The following is a 16,086-nucleotide window of genomic DNA, read 5'->3' on the forward strand; positions in this document are numbered from 1 at the left end:
TACATAGAGGGGGAGTGTCATGGTCATTTTTGACATGTTAGAAGATCACTTTTGTTGCCATGACTTGTTAGCTAATAGCTCCATCATGTTTCATGATTATCATTCCTGTTTTGTGGGGCAAACATTAAAGGTCTTATTTTGTAGCAACTTTGATGTCTGTAATACAGTATTGCTACTCAGTGACAGTGCCTGCCATGCCTTGGGTACCCAGAACTTCTTCCACCTGCAAGTTTGTACCCTTTTACAAAGATCTCCCCCATTTACCGCCATCTTACCCACCATTCTGCTGTTTGTACAAGTTTGGATTTTTTAGATTCCCCATCTAAGTGATGTCATATGTATAAGTAAATCATCAGTGTCTTCTCTTTTGGACTTCTCTCATTTTGCATAATGCCTTCATGGTCCATTCATGTTTTTGCAAAGGGCAGGATTTCTTTCTTTCTCATGGCTGAATAATATTCCATTTTTGGGGTATGTATATATTCACACCTTATCTTTATCCATTCATCCATCGATGGACACTTAGGTTGTTTCCATATCTTGATATTATGAATAATACTGCAAAAAACTTGGAAGTTTTCAGTATCCTGTTTTCCTTTCTTGTGTTTATGTACTCAGAAGTATAACTATATTATTATATGTAAAAGTATGCCATCTACATGTTGTACACCTTAAGCTCACACAATGTTATGTGCGAATTATTTCTCAATTGTAAAAGAATCACTTTGACTTTTGCATGGAAAACTCACGCTAGGGGACACTGGTGTAGGGAGAGAAGGCATTCAGGATGATGTTGCAGGAATCCAAGATGATCATGTGAATTGGACTAGAGTTGCAGCCACAGATGTAAAGGGACAGGTGGATTCAGGATGTCTTCTGGGCATCAAGAGAATGAGGAAGAGAAAACTAGTAAGAATAACTTCTAGGTATGGGGACTAGAGTTAATTAAATGAGATGGGAAAGAATATGAAGACAAGGGTTGGAGGTTGGAGAGATCAAATATGTGTAATGAGAATTGCATCCACATACTTGAGTCCTGTTCTGATAAGCCAGAGTCTCTGTTATGCTTTCCTGTAAATAGTACTAATGACAGTTTGGCTCTCATGTTTGTGTAATCCACTATGGTGCACAAGCATGAAATTCTGAATTAGATCTTAGAACTGAGCCAGTAGACTCAGCCTACAGCCCCATGTGAAGTCTTGTGAGGCTTGAAGCCAGAGTGATTGAAAAGAGAATGGAACCTGAGAAAGCTCCAGAAGCATCTGGAAGCATCCATGACAAGAGCGGGGCTGAATTCTACCTGGGTCAGACATCTAGACCTCCTTGTGGCGCGGACTCAGGCTGTCCTTCCCTTGATTTGTTCTGGTGGAAAAGCCTCTCTCTTTGAGCTGGGGAGAAGTGGCTTCTTAACTGACACAAGAGCTGAGGTGTGATGGGATTTTAGTGGTTCTGTCCATGCACGTATACATGCCACATACACAGGAATTATACACATGTATGTGTGTGTATGTGTATATGTTTCTCTATATATGTATACACATACAGGTGTAAATATAGATACAGATGTGCAGGTGCACGCCCCTCCTCACTGGGGTGACCTGGGAGAGAAAGAGGGGAAAGGGAAGGAAGACACACCTGAGAATGAGGGTAATCTTAGCCATAGAAGGCTGGACGTACACGGATGGCTTCACTAAACATCAGTATGACTGACAGTCCCCAATTAAAGAAAAAACTGTTTACACAGTTGTGATATTTGCACTAAGAAATGTAATAGTGACTCAAAGTAATCCTTATAGAAAGTATGATCAATGAACAAGATAAGAAAATGCTAATCTCAATGAAAAGCTAAGTATCATTTTGCACATCAACAAATCAACAAAAGGAAAGAGAGAGAGGCAAACCAAGGAACAGATTCTGAACTAGAGAGAACACACTGATGGTTCCCAGATGGAAGGGGCCCGGCGGGATGGGTGAGACAGGTGATGGGGATGAAGGCGTGCACCTGTCGTGATGCAGATGGTTGGAAGTTCCAAGTCACTACCTTGTGCACCCAAAACTAATATTGCCCTATCTGTTAACTGTACTGGAATTTGACTAAAAACTTAAAAAATGCCAAAGCATATTTCTGGCCAAATATCTTTCCGGTTGTTTCCAGAAAAAAAGGTAAATGTTCCTAATTAGTAAGTGGTATAGATGTCCTCAAAGCCAGCAATCCTTTGAGATGGAAGTAACATTCAGAAAGAAAATTTTTATTCAAATGTAGGATTTACTTACAGAATGCTCAATTAGATCACTATACTCAAGAATTCTCTCTTTTCCTTTGGCAATTTTTACTAAAATTTGGCATTTCTAGTTCTGAAACGCCAAGATACAATGTTGAAGGAAGTACAATTCACGCTTTATTCAAGAAGGTATAATTTCTCTGGTTTTAGTGAAATCTTTCTTTGAAAATTGAGCTACTACTTTAAACACTGCTATTTTTGATGTCTCAGAGATTTGTTGGAAAGAAGGGTGATTTGAGGAGCTCAGCTTCTGCTTATAAAATACTTACATTCACTGGAATGTTATTTCTCTTAACATTATTAGCATAAAAAATAGAAGATATTTCTCAGATGATGTATTTTCAACAGAAGCATGGTGATTTACATGAGTAATCCTGATTATCTTGCTGATTATGCTTGCTTATGCCTTCTCGGGGAGATTGGAATAGACAACAGAGCTTCATGCTGACATTAGAGCTGGGGTACAATTTGGAAGGAAAAACTAGGCACTCCATCTTTCAGCTACTGTTGGCATGTCTGGGGACATTCCATTTACCATTGAACTCTGAAACAAACGGGAGCCACCCAGTGAAGCCACAGACTTCACACCAGGAACCTGGGCCGTGAGAGATCAGATTTACGTGGAGTCTGGTTAGGACCATTTCTGTCTATCCTACCCTTGCTTAAGTAAGTCTTCTCCATGTTTGCAGTAATTTTCTGCTTAAAAAAGGGGGACAAATCATGTTTATGACGTATTTCTGATTCATAAACTAAACAATTTGATGTTGCGGATGCTTAGTCTTTGTCCCGCATGTGGTGGAGCATGAAATGGAAAGTGCACAGAAAGTGCTTCAGATCTAAATTCTGGTCTTACAGTGTAGCCTTGACACTGCGTTTTGATTTGTGCCTCCTAGAAGAGCAGAATTGCTTCAAAGTGTGACCATGAGCAGAGACCTGTGATCAGAGAGAGAACCAGGCAGGGGGTTATGGGCAGAGCGCCCAGGAACAAGCATCCCTTCCAGGACTCCAGAAACAGCCATGAAGCCTGGATCATGGAGAAGTGAGTGGACCCAGTAGAGGGGAGGTGGCCTCAGGAGGCCACATCCTAGGACAGGGGGCCATTGCCAGGACCTGGGAGTGTACCCTGAATGAAATGGGGAGGGGGGGCAGCTGGAAAGTGTTGTTGGAGAGATGATACGAATTTGTATCTGAAGTAGGTCCAGAAAGAGGTGAGATTTCAAGAGGCCAAGAAGAGGAAGGAGGACATCCTGAGAATGGGGAGTGGCAGACGTGGAATGGAAGGCCCCACACTCCCGGGGATGCACCCCAGGCTCACAGACGTGGCTCCCAAGCAGGGTAGGGTGTGGGTTTGCGTGGAGAGTCTGGTCTGGGGAGCATCCTGACCTCTAGGCTGTGTGGTTTTGACTCTATTCTGTGACCATGAGAACCCTTGAAGAGAAGAGTTCTGAGCCACGGGGTAAGCCAGAGGAAATGTTCGTCTGAGGAAGGAACTAATTGAACCTGTGCACTCAAAATCATGATTCTAGCAGCTGTGTGTTGGCTGGATTAGGGAAAGGGGAATGTTGCAGAAAGGGAGATCCATGAGAATATTGCCACGGCTGGATAAGGGGCTCCTGCCTTGCCATGAACAATCACCAGTAAGGAAATGCTAAGTAATCTGGTGCATCCATTACTAATGGAATATTTTGTAATTGGCAAAAAAGTAAATCATATATATTCATATCTATAGACTTGGAAGGATGCCCGTCATGTATAATTCAGTGATAAAAAGCAAATTGCAGAGTAATGCATATAAAGGCATCTAATTTATCCATCAGTAAAACCATGTGTGTGCATGCGTAAGAGAGAGAGAGAGAGAGAGCAAGTGAGCTTGGTATCAGTCAGGACCACATAAGCTGTGCTTGAGGTCCTAGGGGCTTACTGCCACAAAGGATTATGACTCATTCAAATGAACACAGGTCCATGTGGGTCAGCTGCGGGAATCTGCCTCTCGCTCGAGACCATGTCTGGGAGAACCCCCTGTGTCATGTTTCCATGATTGCCAGAGAGGGGGAGGGGGTTTGGTAAGTTATGCACTAATTTCCACCCACAAGACCCCTATGACTTCTTTCCACACTGCATTTGGCAAAGCCAGTCAGATGTCCTCATCTGATTTAGAAGAAAATGCTCAGTGCTTTCTAGAAGTAAGAAAGTTAGAAATATTCAGTAATGAGAATGGGGCAGAGTAGGCAAGAACAAAGAAGGCTGTATACTCTGGTTCCCTTTCTGGGGGACGGGGAGAAGAAGAAGTGACAGAAAAATATGGAAGCATATTTCTTAACATATGGAAAAGTAAGGAGCCAGCCTAGTGGAAGTAAGTGTGGAGAGGAGCAGACAAACAGACACAGTTCGCCGGAGTCCTGAAGTAAGAAGACGCTGCTTTTGAGCGTGGATGGGAAGAATTGTCAAAGGTGACGCATAAAGGTTTGCACCTGGGTTGTTGGGGCATGAAGACCTCATGGGTAGAATTGCCTTAGCCTGTGAGAGGAATGGGTTTAAGAACATAGAAGCTCTTCTTTTGTTCGAAAGTTATGGAGCAGGGGCCCCTAGGTAGCTCAGTTGGTTGGGCTTCTGACTCTATTTCAGCTCAGGTCATGAGCTCAGGGTCGTGAGTTCAAGCCCCACATCAGGCTCTTCACTCAGTGGGGAGCCTGCTTGAGATTCTTTCTCCTTCTCTCTGTTCCTTCCGCACCCCACACTCATATGTGCTCTTTCTGTCTCTCTAAAATAACTAAAAATCTTAAAAAAAAAATTATGGGCTTGAGGTTCAAGTAGACTGGTGGGAAGATGTATAGGTCTTGAAAAAGGCAAATGGTGGGCTAAGTTAAGAGAAACCCTTCAGATGGTTTTATTGGGAGGAGTACTGCCGCCTCAGATACTGTGCCAATCCAGGTTTCTGGACAGGGTCTCCATCATCAGATCAGTGGTTCCTCTTTCTTCAGCCTCTGGACAGAGGTACCTTCAAGGGGAATCAGTCATGGGAATGTCCCCATGGTAACATGGAAACCCAAGTGCCTGCATTCGCCTTTTTGGAGCTTTTAACCCACACATTCTTTAGATGTGCCAAATCCATTTTGGTTTTACATATGGCGCTATTTGAAGTTGCTTTGGAAAGAAGGCTAAAAAAAAATAAATAAATGGAGCCCTCTGGGAGTCATAAGAAGTGAAGACTATTCCCCTGTGGGACTTGAAACCACACTTGATTTTCTTCTTTCCTGTCCAGCCTGTGGGCTCCCCAGGCACCCCGAGCTGAGCTCCTGAAATGCTACCACTAAAATTCAAAACTTGATTTAATACAACTTGCTTAATTGACCTTTAAAAAATTCATTTTGTCATCTAAAAATGAACATTTAGCAGGAGCAACTGTATTTGGAAAACAGAATGTCTGTTCTCCATTTGGTTACTGCAGATAAGCCCTCCACGTGCTTCCTTTTCAAAGCTCAAAATGTCTGCGGAAGTGTATATTAATTGAAATAATGTGAGAGCTTTAGAGCTGTCCAAAATTAAGCTGTTCAGAAGTTATGATAATTTTCAAAGAACTGCGACAGGTTTTGCATTAGAAGAAAAATGTGTAGTTGTAAAAGAGAGACTCTTTGTTGTAATTGTAAATTCTGATACCTGAAAATATTCCTTTAATGCCTCTTGGAGGATAAAGGATCTTGCCTTAATGTTGTGTCTAAAAATTAGTGTCTTAATTGAAAATATTTGGTGGCTCTTAGGGATTCCAGAGTCAATTTATTTTTCTCAGTAAACCATGACAATGTAATGGTTGTTTTTCTCATTCCTAAAAGCAACTTTTTCTCTAGTTTCATGGCTGTCAATCAAGGTGATCTTAACCCCTGGGAGACATGTGACAATGTCTGGAGATGTTTTTAGCAGTCGGCACAACTTTGAAGAGGGGAATGCCAATGGTGTCTACTGGGGAAAGGCCAGAGATGTTTCCACACCTCCTACACTACACAGGGCAGTGTCCATCCCAAAGAACTGTCTAGCCCCCAGTGTCAACAGGGTTGAGTTGGAGAAGCCCTGCTTCCCAGAATCTGTACCGTTTTTCAGCATTCAAGAAATGAAACATCTGTTTTAGCTCCTAATGGGCCAGTATTTAATACAACTGTCTTCTCTGATAATTTTGCTAAATTATTGTATGTTATTTTTTACCAAAACCCACACTGTAAACACAAACCGAAAGTTAAATGTACAGAAATAAAGGGAATATGAGCCTATCTTTGAAATGTGAGCAGTTTTGTAATGATGATTAAAAATTGGTCCTGGGGCACCTGGGTGGCTCAGTGGGTTAAGCGTCTGCCTTCGGCTCAGGTCATGATCTCAGAGTCCTGGGGTCAAGCCCCGCATCAGGCTCCCTGCTCAGCGGAGAGCCTGCTTTCCCCCTCTCTCTGCCTGTCTCTCTGCCTACTTGTGTTCTCTCTCTCTGTCAAATAAATAAATAAAATCTTAAAAAAAAATTGGTCCTGCTTGCTCAAAGAATCCAATATTGGAGCCAAGACATTGGGCACTTTCTGTGGTTGTCTTGGCAGGAGGGAAGATGCTTGCTATCTTTCCGTGTCAGTCTGGTAGAAGTGGTTCGTGGGCACTTGTGTCTCCTGTTAGGCCTTCAGCTTCGTGAAATTTCCATCAAGGGAGAGAAATATTGCCAACTCGTTACTGAGAACATGTGAAGAATTAAACCCATGGATTCCTGTTTGGGCTCTGACACTGACTACTTGGGAACTATTGGCCAAGTTCCCCATTTCTCTGGGTCAGCTATACCACTTTTGGAGAACAGGAGGCAGTGAACAGCCCCCGCTTAGAGCTCTCATAAAGACTAGATGAGATCACGCCTCCGAGAACGGGGAAGGGACCTGTATGCAGAGGGCCCCCAAAATGTATGTCCTAGTTCTTATCAGTTTTTAATTCTGATTTGGGGTTCTAAGAACTCATTCTGTATATTATCTTCTTGGGAAGATGGAGGGAGGGGACCTCCCCCGTCTGCCCATGTAGATTGGCACCTGGCTCAGAAAACTTCCTCCCAAGAGTTGCCCAGTTTCTTTCCATCTATCTAGGTGTTTTGGCACAAAAACTGTCTAACATAATTTTTTCCCATCCCATCTATAGAATAGAAATAGAGTACTAAATAACAATACTTGACTAAAAAACATCTTCATAATCTTTTTAAAGAGGTAAAAATTAAAAAAAAATACATATTTACCAGAAAAATAGTATGGCCATGGTGATCCTTTTGCCTGTGTGTTTTGACCTGAGGTCCCTCACGACTAGACTGAATTGGGAGGAGATGGGCGTGAAACGGTTGGTCCGTGCCCAACCTAGGCTCCCCAAAGAGGATTCCTAGACGCATTTCCCCACTCCTGGCAGGATTCTCTTTGGCTGTCATTCTGAGACCCCTGAACTTGCAGGATCTTAGAGAAGAGGATGTGGAGACCACACCCCATCGTCTTGCTAGAGTGGGGCTGGGTACCCTTTCTCTCAGGCAACATCAGCTGTGAAGCAATGGCTGAACCACGTGACCGTCCCTTCCCCAAGCTGTCAAGTGCCTGAGATCCGGGATTCTGCCTCTGTCCTCCACCTCCAGGACTTCACTGATTCCTCCAAGAAGTTCCATACATGCTCCTCTAATGAGCAGGTGCTTGGTTGGAGTCCCCTAGAGAAAAGGAAGGAGCATGTTTGGGAGATCCAAATTTCCTTTTAGGTCATGCCCCCTGATTTTTCATATGCTCTTTTGTCTGTGATGGTTGTACGCATAGAGCTTGCACAGCGAAATGATGACTGTAACTTGTAATACATGGTGCGGACCCCCATGTCTATGCAAGAGGGGGAATGAGCATGAGCCTGGTGTCCCTCCAGACCTCACTCTCTTCAGATCCACCAGGGCAGGGCCCACATCCTCCTTGTGAACACATATCTTGGCTCACCGCAGAACACCTGGCATGGTTTCTCCACGTCCTTCCAGCTGTGCTAGGATTTGGGGTTCCTTGGGAAGCACAGATCACTCTAATGTGGGATGAGCTCTCCCCTTCACTTCTCTTCTTGAGTGAAGAGCCGTGTGGCAGAGCTCGCCAGATGCTACTCTTCTATTCCCCTGACCTCTGCTTTTTTCCCACTTGGTTTATCACCTTTTCATCCTTCTCCATGTTCTCCCATCTCTGCTGCTTTTGTGATGAAAATGGCCTGTTTTATTACCTACTAAACCATTTTACTTTCCATTCCAAAACTTTCTCTGGGTTTTCATATTGATTTTTTTCTTTAATCGCAGTGACATTCAGGTAACATAAATTAAACATTTTAAAGGAAAAACTGGGTGGCATTTAGTACATTCCTGGCGGTGTGCTACCAACACTTGCATCTAGCTCCAGAAAGCTTGTCATCACCCAAGAGGGAACTCTGGTCCTATCGGTAGTTACTTCCCAGTTCCCCTTTACAGCCCCTGCCAACCTCCACTTTGCTTTCTGTCTCTGTAGATTTATTTATTCTCAGTAGCTCACAGAAATGCAACCTTGTGGTAGGGGGCCTTCTGCCCTAGCTGCATTCACTTAGCATAATGTTTCTGAGGTTCCTCTGGGTGAAAACATGTATCCGTACTTCCTTTCTCCAGCTGACGAGTACTCCCCTGCCTGCGTGTGCCCCAGGCTGCTTATCCCTTCCTCCACTGGTGGACATTCGTGTTGTTAACCCCTTTTACTTACTGTGAATACTGCTCTTAGGAACATGTGTGTGCATGCATTGTTTGAGCACCTGATTTCAGTTCGTTAGGGCAGAGACTTGAGAAAGGAGTCGCTGGGTCATATGGTAATTGTGTGTTTCACTTTTTGAGAAACTGTCAAACTGTTCAGTTTCCTAACAGCTGAACCATCCCTAAGCTGTTTCATTTTGCTTGTTACATGGCCTCTGGGTCTCTACTTTCCCCAGCTCCCCTGGACAGCCCCTGTCCATCTTCCACGGGTCTCAGGAAACAGTTGGAGACAGAACTCAGGAATCCAGACGTGTGTGCTGCAGCGAGGAGACTAAACCTGGGGTGTTTAGGACCCTCCTTGCATCCAGATCCCGAAAGTGTGCAGTTACCTAATGTCTGCAGTGGTTTGGGTCTCAAACCTGGAAATCCCCACATTTTGAAAAAGAACGATTTTTCTCCCTCACCGTGTTAGTCCTTCCTTGTAATCCCTTGGGTTTAACATGTCTTGTTTTATCATAATCCTGCTTTCTAAATGGGCACAGGTCACAGTGTCTGCTGTAGCCTTTAATGGAAGGAGAGGGGAAGCCCTGGGGAATGGGGACTCTCTGTGACTCTATTCTTTTCCCATAGGTATCATTCTTCCTCTTCATCATCTTCGTGGTGTACACCATGCTGCCCTTCAACATGAGAGATGCCATCATCGCCAGTGTGCTCACCTCCTCCTCCCACACCATCGTGCTGAGCGTCTGCCTCTCTGCGACCCCAGGGGCCAAGGAGCACCTGGTCTGGCAGGTGGGTGCGCCTCTCTTCTGCCCGCCCTCACCACCCCACCCTGCGCGCTGGGGGGCTGTGTGCTGGTTCAGGGTGCGACTGTCCATACCTGGCAGGGGCTTTCGCTCTGCTTTCTGATGTGGACTCTAGTGTTTCTGGTGGGCAGCCGGCCACACCCGCATCCCTCCGCGGACGCAACACTGAGCAATCAGCGCCAGTGAAAATGAGGAATGGTGCTTCCATTTTGCTGATTGCTGAGCCGGTGGTATGATTGTGAGGCTTACAAGCTATTCCGACTATTTTAGCACTTTTATTTTTAGAGTGAAAATAACTTGCACAATTAAATTCGTAAGTCTCCCCCACTTCTCTCTACCTTCCTATGCGAAACCCCTTCTTTACAGAGGAGAAACGATTGCTCCACTTTCTAATTTTCTGGCAGGTCCATGGTCATGATAAAGGTCTTTAAAATGCCACGACAGCAAATTTAGCTTTCCTAATAAATGGCATTTCAAAGAAGCCGTTGTACTTAATTAGTCTAAGTCATTTAGAGAGCAATTTGATTTCCTGCTGTGTACACCCGTACCCTCATCTGTATGCGGGGGTCGCTGGTTTGAAGTTACTCCCGAGTTCCTTTTTTCACCTGGAACAGGTATATTTAATTTTGCTCGATTAGACTCAGACATTTAAGAAACTCAGCCGCGGTGTAAAAACGCCCCAGGCGCTGACAAACTTGGGGAACGAACAGCACTGCCATAGGAAGGGGAATTTCAGACCTGGGTCAGGTGAGCCTGGGCTGTGGTCTGAGAAGGCAGTTTGTGGTTCAGTTGAGGGAATGTCTTATTTGGAATCTTGAAATTGAACTGGAGGCTTATCCTTGGGTGTCTAGTAACCCCCCCGAGTTGGAAAGCTTTCTAAGGATCCCTTTTCTCAACATTCCTCTCCTGGATCTCCTAACACAGCTTTCAGGAAGCCGGGCGTTTGTGAGACGCCTTTGCTGGCTCCGCAGGATCCTGAGAGCCATGGCCCAGGTGGCGCCGTGCAGTGCGGGTCACGCACTTCCACGTGGTGCGCCGTGGGGTGCACAGGGGCGGGCTCGGATGGGGAGGCCAGCCGCATCCTTGCGTGCATTCCCCGTGGCCTTCCCTGTGGCCAAGCAGAGTAGCCTGCAGCCCCGGGGACTCAGAGGGAGCCTGGTCAGGAACGAATCAAATGGAAGTAGGGGTGGTGGTGTATGAAGAGAAGAAACAGTGCAGCTGTGCCGGGGGGCGGGTGGGGAACGTGCTCCTTCCCGCAAGAGCCCCGAGCTGGCTTTGCTGCCGTCTGCGGGATGGTGGAGCTGCCTGGAAGCTCATCCTTGAAGGCGGGGACGTTTCTCTTTTCTCTAGTGAATTCACTTTGCCACTCTCCCGGTTACGGGCCTGGGGGGTGGGTCTGTTTTTGCTGGAGGCAGGAGTGGGTGAGCTGCTCCGCCCGCGGGCGAAGATCACAGGGGAAGCCCTCGCTCGCGGTGCCGGGGCGCTCGAGCGCGTTTTCCGGGCTTAGACACCTTCCTGGTTTTAGGCTCTCCTGGAAGACAGCCCTTGAACTTGTTGTACTTGTCTCTTCCGCCCCTTCATGAAGAACTAGTGTCTGCAGGGCAGGTGCAATAGAGAAAAAAAAAATCTGGGAAATGAGGATTAAGATACATGCCTGTGAGGATTACATGGGGTTAAAAAAAGTGTGTGGGGGGATAAGTGCTTTGTAAAGACCCTGGTTTTTTCCTAGGTCATTACATACTGTAGTGAGGTTTTTTTTTTTTTTAAGGCATTTTTAGTTTCTTCCATTAGTTAAAAAAAATTGGGAAAGAATGCAGTCTTAAATATTTAATTACTCAATTTTCAAAACACACAAAGGAAAATAATTCTTATCAGTGGCCGGCCAGAGATGGGATAATTCTGGAATGGCCGAAAGAAGACGAGTTTTTCGTTCCAAATTATTTCATAGAAGAACAACACGAAAGGAGCAGAACAATGGAATGTCAGCGTTTCTTTGCTTCAGAAGTAAGTTCATAGTGATCCCGAGATGCAGGAAAGGCGGGAGATGCTGATAGATTTAAAATGGAAGGTCCATTCGTAAATGTCAGAGTCCTGAGGAAAAGCTCTCTAATACCACGGTCAGGTGTAGGACATACAGCCTACAAGTAGCACTGGCTTGTAATGTGAGAAGAACACTTCCCTGAGTTCTGTTTTGTTTTATTTTATTCTATAAAGAGAGAAAGAGGGATTGAGAGCCCGAGCGGGGGAGGAGGGGCAGAGGGAGAGGGAGAGAGAGAATCTTAAGCAGGCTTCATACCAGGACGGAGCTAAGTACCGGGCTTCCTCTCACAGCCCTGAGATCATGACCGGAGCTGAAATGAAGAATCAGATGCTTAACACACCGAACTACCTGGATCCCCACTGAGTTCTGTTTATGAACCTTGTGCCTAAATTAGAATACTGTAGATTAAGGGGTTATATTTCTGCAGTATGATCGTTTAAAGCAAAGTTACAACAAATGAAAGGCTGGTTTCCTGTAAAGAGGTTTACCTATGGGTGATGGTCGGTATTACCCTGCCTTCCAAGCCATCCACGAAGGAACGCGTTTTATTTAGCATGGATCCGTATTAAGAATATTTGTTTCCCTTTATTTCCTGAACATTGGCAATCCATCCATAGCTTGTAATGTTTCTCTGTTAACCAAAACGCTGACATCACAGAACACCCTCTTCCCTTCCGTGTTGATTAACAGAGTTCATTATTCTCAGAAAACGTACTTTCCCAGCACTGACTTGAAGTGGAATTCAGCCTCAGGCTATGCTATATCACTGAACTGAGCAAAGTTAGTTAAAAACTGAAAATCGTGAATGGTAATTTCTAATGCCTTTAAACATAAAGTATAATCCCTACCAGCTTTTTTAACTTGTATTTTGACGCAATCACAGACCTACCAATAAGTTCCAAATCTAGTATAATTTTTTTTTTTCCCTAATCTGTTGAAAGATGGGCTGCCAATCCGACGTTCCACCACCTCTAAAGGCGTCAGGCTGCATTTCCTGCACACCATTCTACTTAACTGTAATGCAGCTGACAGCACTGGGAAGTTCACATCACTTTGCTCTGCCATCCAGACTCCTCCAGGATCCCCAATAACGTCCTTTACGGAAAAGAACCTGGATCAGAACCCTGCAATGTCGCGGCGGGTTCTCAAGCCTCCTGGGTCTCCTTCAGCCTGGAGCAACTCCTTAATCTTCCCTTGGCTTTCAAGGTCTTAATGCTTTTGAAGGTTACAGATGTTATTTTGTCAGATGTCCTCCAATCTGAGTCTGACGTTTCCTCACAAATAGATTTGGGCTGTGCCTCTCCGGCAGGAGTCGCGGAAGTGACACTGTTCCCGTCGTGTCCTGTCAGGGCCTCATTATTTATGCTGGTTATCAGTGCGACGGTGCTGTCTGCCAGACTTTCCCACTTGGGGATTTCTCTTTGTTACTAAGAAATAGTTTGTGGAGAGGCATTTTGAAACCAGGCAATATCCCGTTTTATTTACTTGTTGGTATCTCTGCCGTCTGTTTGTCTGTTCCACACAGTCCTTCTCAGCCATGGCCGTCACCGTTTATTTTGATGCCTGTGTGGGCTCCGACTTGTTCCGTGGATCCTCCTTCAGGCTGGCCTCTCTACCTTTTGGGATGTGTCCCCCTCACTCTTGGGACACTTCCTTGCTCTCTGACACAACAAGATGTTCCAGGTCCATCTCCTGCTTTCCCTGTCCTGGCCCTGAAATCCACCACCTGTCCAGGGAGCCCTGGGTCTCTTTCATGAAGAATGGCACTTCGGAGCAAGATCTGGGCTTCAGGTCTTTCCATTCCCACTGGGGTGTCAGTACTCCAAGCAAGGAGTGCATGCATCTACACCTACATCTACTTTTATCTGTCCTTCCATATTAAACACCATGACTTCACGCTGCTGTTTCTAACCCACCGTGGATTCCATGGCAGTTTTCTCCCTTTCCACTGTGAATCTTTGGCTAATAGTTAAAACAACGTAGTTCCCATGATCCTTAATGTATTAACTTACTGGATCAATCCCAGTATGTAACCAGTCTCCTCTCTCAGTTCCCACCCCTACCGCCACACAGGTGTCTTCTCACTTAGCCCAAACTCCCTTCCCCTCACACATATCCCTCTTCCCTGGTTCAGACTCTGACACTCCATCCATGTGAGGTCCCCTCCCCGAGCTGGGGCACTGTCCTCTTTGTTCTCCCCATGGTAGACACTCCTGGGACCCAGCCCGGCTTTATCACTGTGGATGAGTTTAGCTTCCCTGGTCCCCTGTAAGTGCAGATGTCTCTCGCTCTGCCCGACGGCTGAGGACTGAGTTATTCAGGAGAGAAGGAAGGGTGTCTGGGTGGTTCAGTCGGTTGGTGTCCGACTCTTCAGTTCAGGTCATGATCTCAGGGTGGTAAGGTCAAGCCCTGTTCAGGCTCCATGCTGCATAGAGAGTCCGCTTAAGGTTCTCTCTGCCCCTCGCCCTGTGCCCCTCCCCTGCTGCTCACACACTTGCAGTCTCTCTCTCCCTCCACCCTAGGAAATTAAATATCAGGGCATCCGGCTGGCTCAGTTGGTTAAGCAACTGCCTTCGGCTCAGGTCACAATCCTGGAGTCCTGGGATCAAATCCCACCTCGGGCTGCCTGCTGAGTGGGCAGTCTGCTTCTCCCTCTGACCCTCTCCCTTCTCATGCTCTCTCTCACTCTCGTTCTCTCTCAAATAAATAAATAAAATCTTAAAAAAAAGAAATTACATGAATAACTAAATAAAATTAAAATGTTCCATTCAGGAGAGAAGGAAAAGGACAAGAAGGGCAGGAGGAGAGGATGGGACAAGGAAATGGGAGAGAAGGAACACGTTTTGAGCAGAGTTTACTGGTAGAAGAGGAAGAGATCCTTCTGAGCTGCTTTCTGTGATCTCTTTGTCCTAGTCTCTCAGCATTTCTTATAATTCCTTCATCGTTGTTTTCTTTTTTTTTCCTCGTTTTATTTATTTTTTTATTTTTTAAATTTCTTTTCAGCGTAATAGTATTCATTGTTTTTGCACCACACCCAGTGCTCCATGCAATACGTGCCCTCCTTAATACCCACCACCAGGCTCCCCCAACCTCCCACCCCCTGCCCCTTCAAAACCCTCAGGTTGTTTTTCAGAGTCCATAGTCTCTCATGGTTCATCTCCCCTTGCAATCTCCCTCAACTCCCTTCTCCTCATCTTTGTTTTCTTAACTGGATTCCAAAGGACAGTTTTTCTGGAATCTGGGACAATCCTTAAATATCAGGAAACTTAAAGAAGAACAGCTTTATGTGTTCTGTGTAAGAAGAATGTATTTTTATTTTTTAAAGATTTATTTACTCTAGAGAGAAGAAAGGGGCAGAGGGAGAGGGAGAAAATCTCAAGAAGACTTGCTGCTGAGCTGAGCGAGGAGCCCGACACAGGGCTGCATCTCACAGCCCTGAGATCGTGACCTGAGCCAAAATCTAGAGTTGGACGCTTAACCGACTGAGCCACCCAGTCACCTGCCTGAGAAGAGGGTATCATTATTTACCAATCCTGAATTTCGTGTGAGCACCGAAAGTCCTTAGCAATTCGTGGTTACCTAGAAAATAAGAAGTTTCCTCGCATCAGTAGGCTAGCATGCATGTGACTCTGACAGCAGCAAGGAGTCCTTTTTGTTTATGGCTATATTGAGGCAGAGGGAGACTGAGGTTAGGAAAGAGCCTGAAACCTCCCCACTCGTGCTGTGGTGTTGCCTCCTGCCTTAGCCCGGGGTGAGGGTGACACTCAGCTCTGACACATGACTGGGAGGCTGAGCAGGAACCTCGCCTCCCAGATGAGGGCAGGTGGTCCATTGCTCAGGAGATGTGGTCCACTGTGCAAGCTGTACATCCTAGATGCACCTCTTGTCTGCTTTGTCTGTTTGCCCGACTGCCCCCCTCCAGCAGGAGGCTGAACCGCCCTCAAGGAGTTGTCAAATGGCCCTGCTTATCTATCACAATTATGTTTTCTACTTGAAACTTACTTACTTTCTTTTTATTTTCATTTCCCTAGTTCTCATACCACATTCTGGCTTTTCATGTCATGTCTCTTATTTTCCCATGAAACAAGGAGGACCTTGAATGTGGACTGATGAACACAAGCCAGTTATATGGGAATCTATATTTATTAAAGGAGATAAGCTAAGGAGTGCTTATGGATTTTCTAGTGGGGTTACTCATATTTCTGATAAATGTTACAGGATTCTTTTATGCAG

The 16,086-nt window shown here is 45.3% G+C and overlaps 1 protein-coding gene across 3 annotated transcripts in view; it reads left to right on the forward strand.

Moving 5' to 3' along the window:
• The window catches only part of ADCY2 (adenylate cyclase 2), a 401,584-nt gene that overhangs the window by 108,794 nt on the left and 276,704 nt on the right, over positions 1-16,086 (forward strand). For all 3 annotated transcript variants that reach the window (XM_032861855.1, XM_032861856.1, XM_032861854.1), the window contains exon 3: positions 9,637-9,798. In XM_032861855.1, the coding sequence (XP_032717746.1) occupies positions 9,637-9,798 (162 nt within the window). The remainder of the gene's footprint in view (positions 1-9,636; positions 9,799-16,086) is intronic.

Source organism: Lontra canadensis, unplaced genomic scaffold (assembly GCF_010015895.1).
Source record: "Lontra canadensis isolate GAN:19392208 unplaced genomic scaffold, GSC_riverotter_1.0 scaffold22, whole genome shotgun sequence".
Classification (NCBI taxonomy): domain Eukaryota; kingdom Metazoa; phylum Chordata; class Mammalia; order Carnivora; family Mustelidae; genus Lontra; species Lontra canadensis.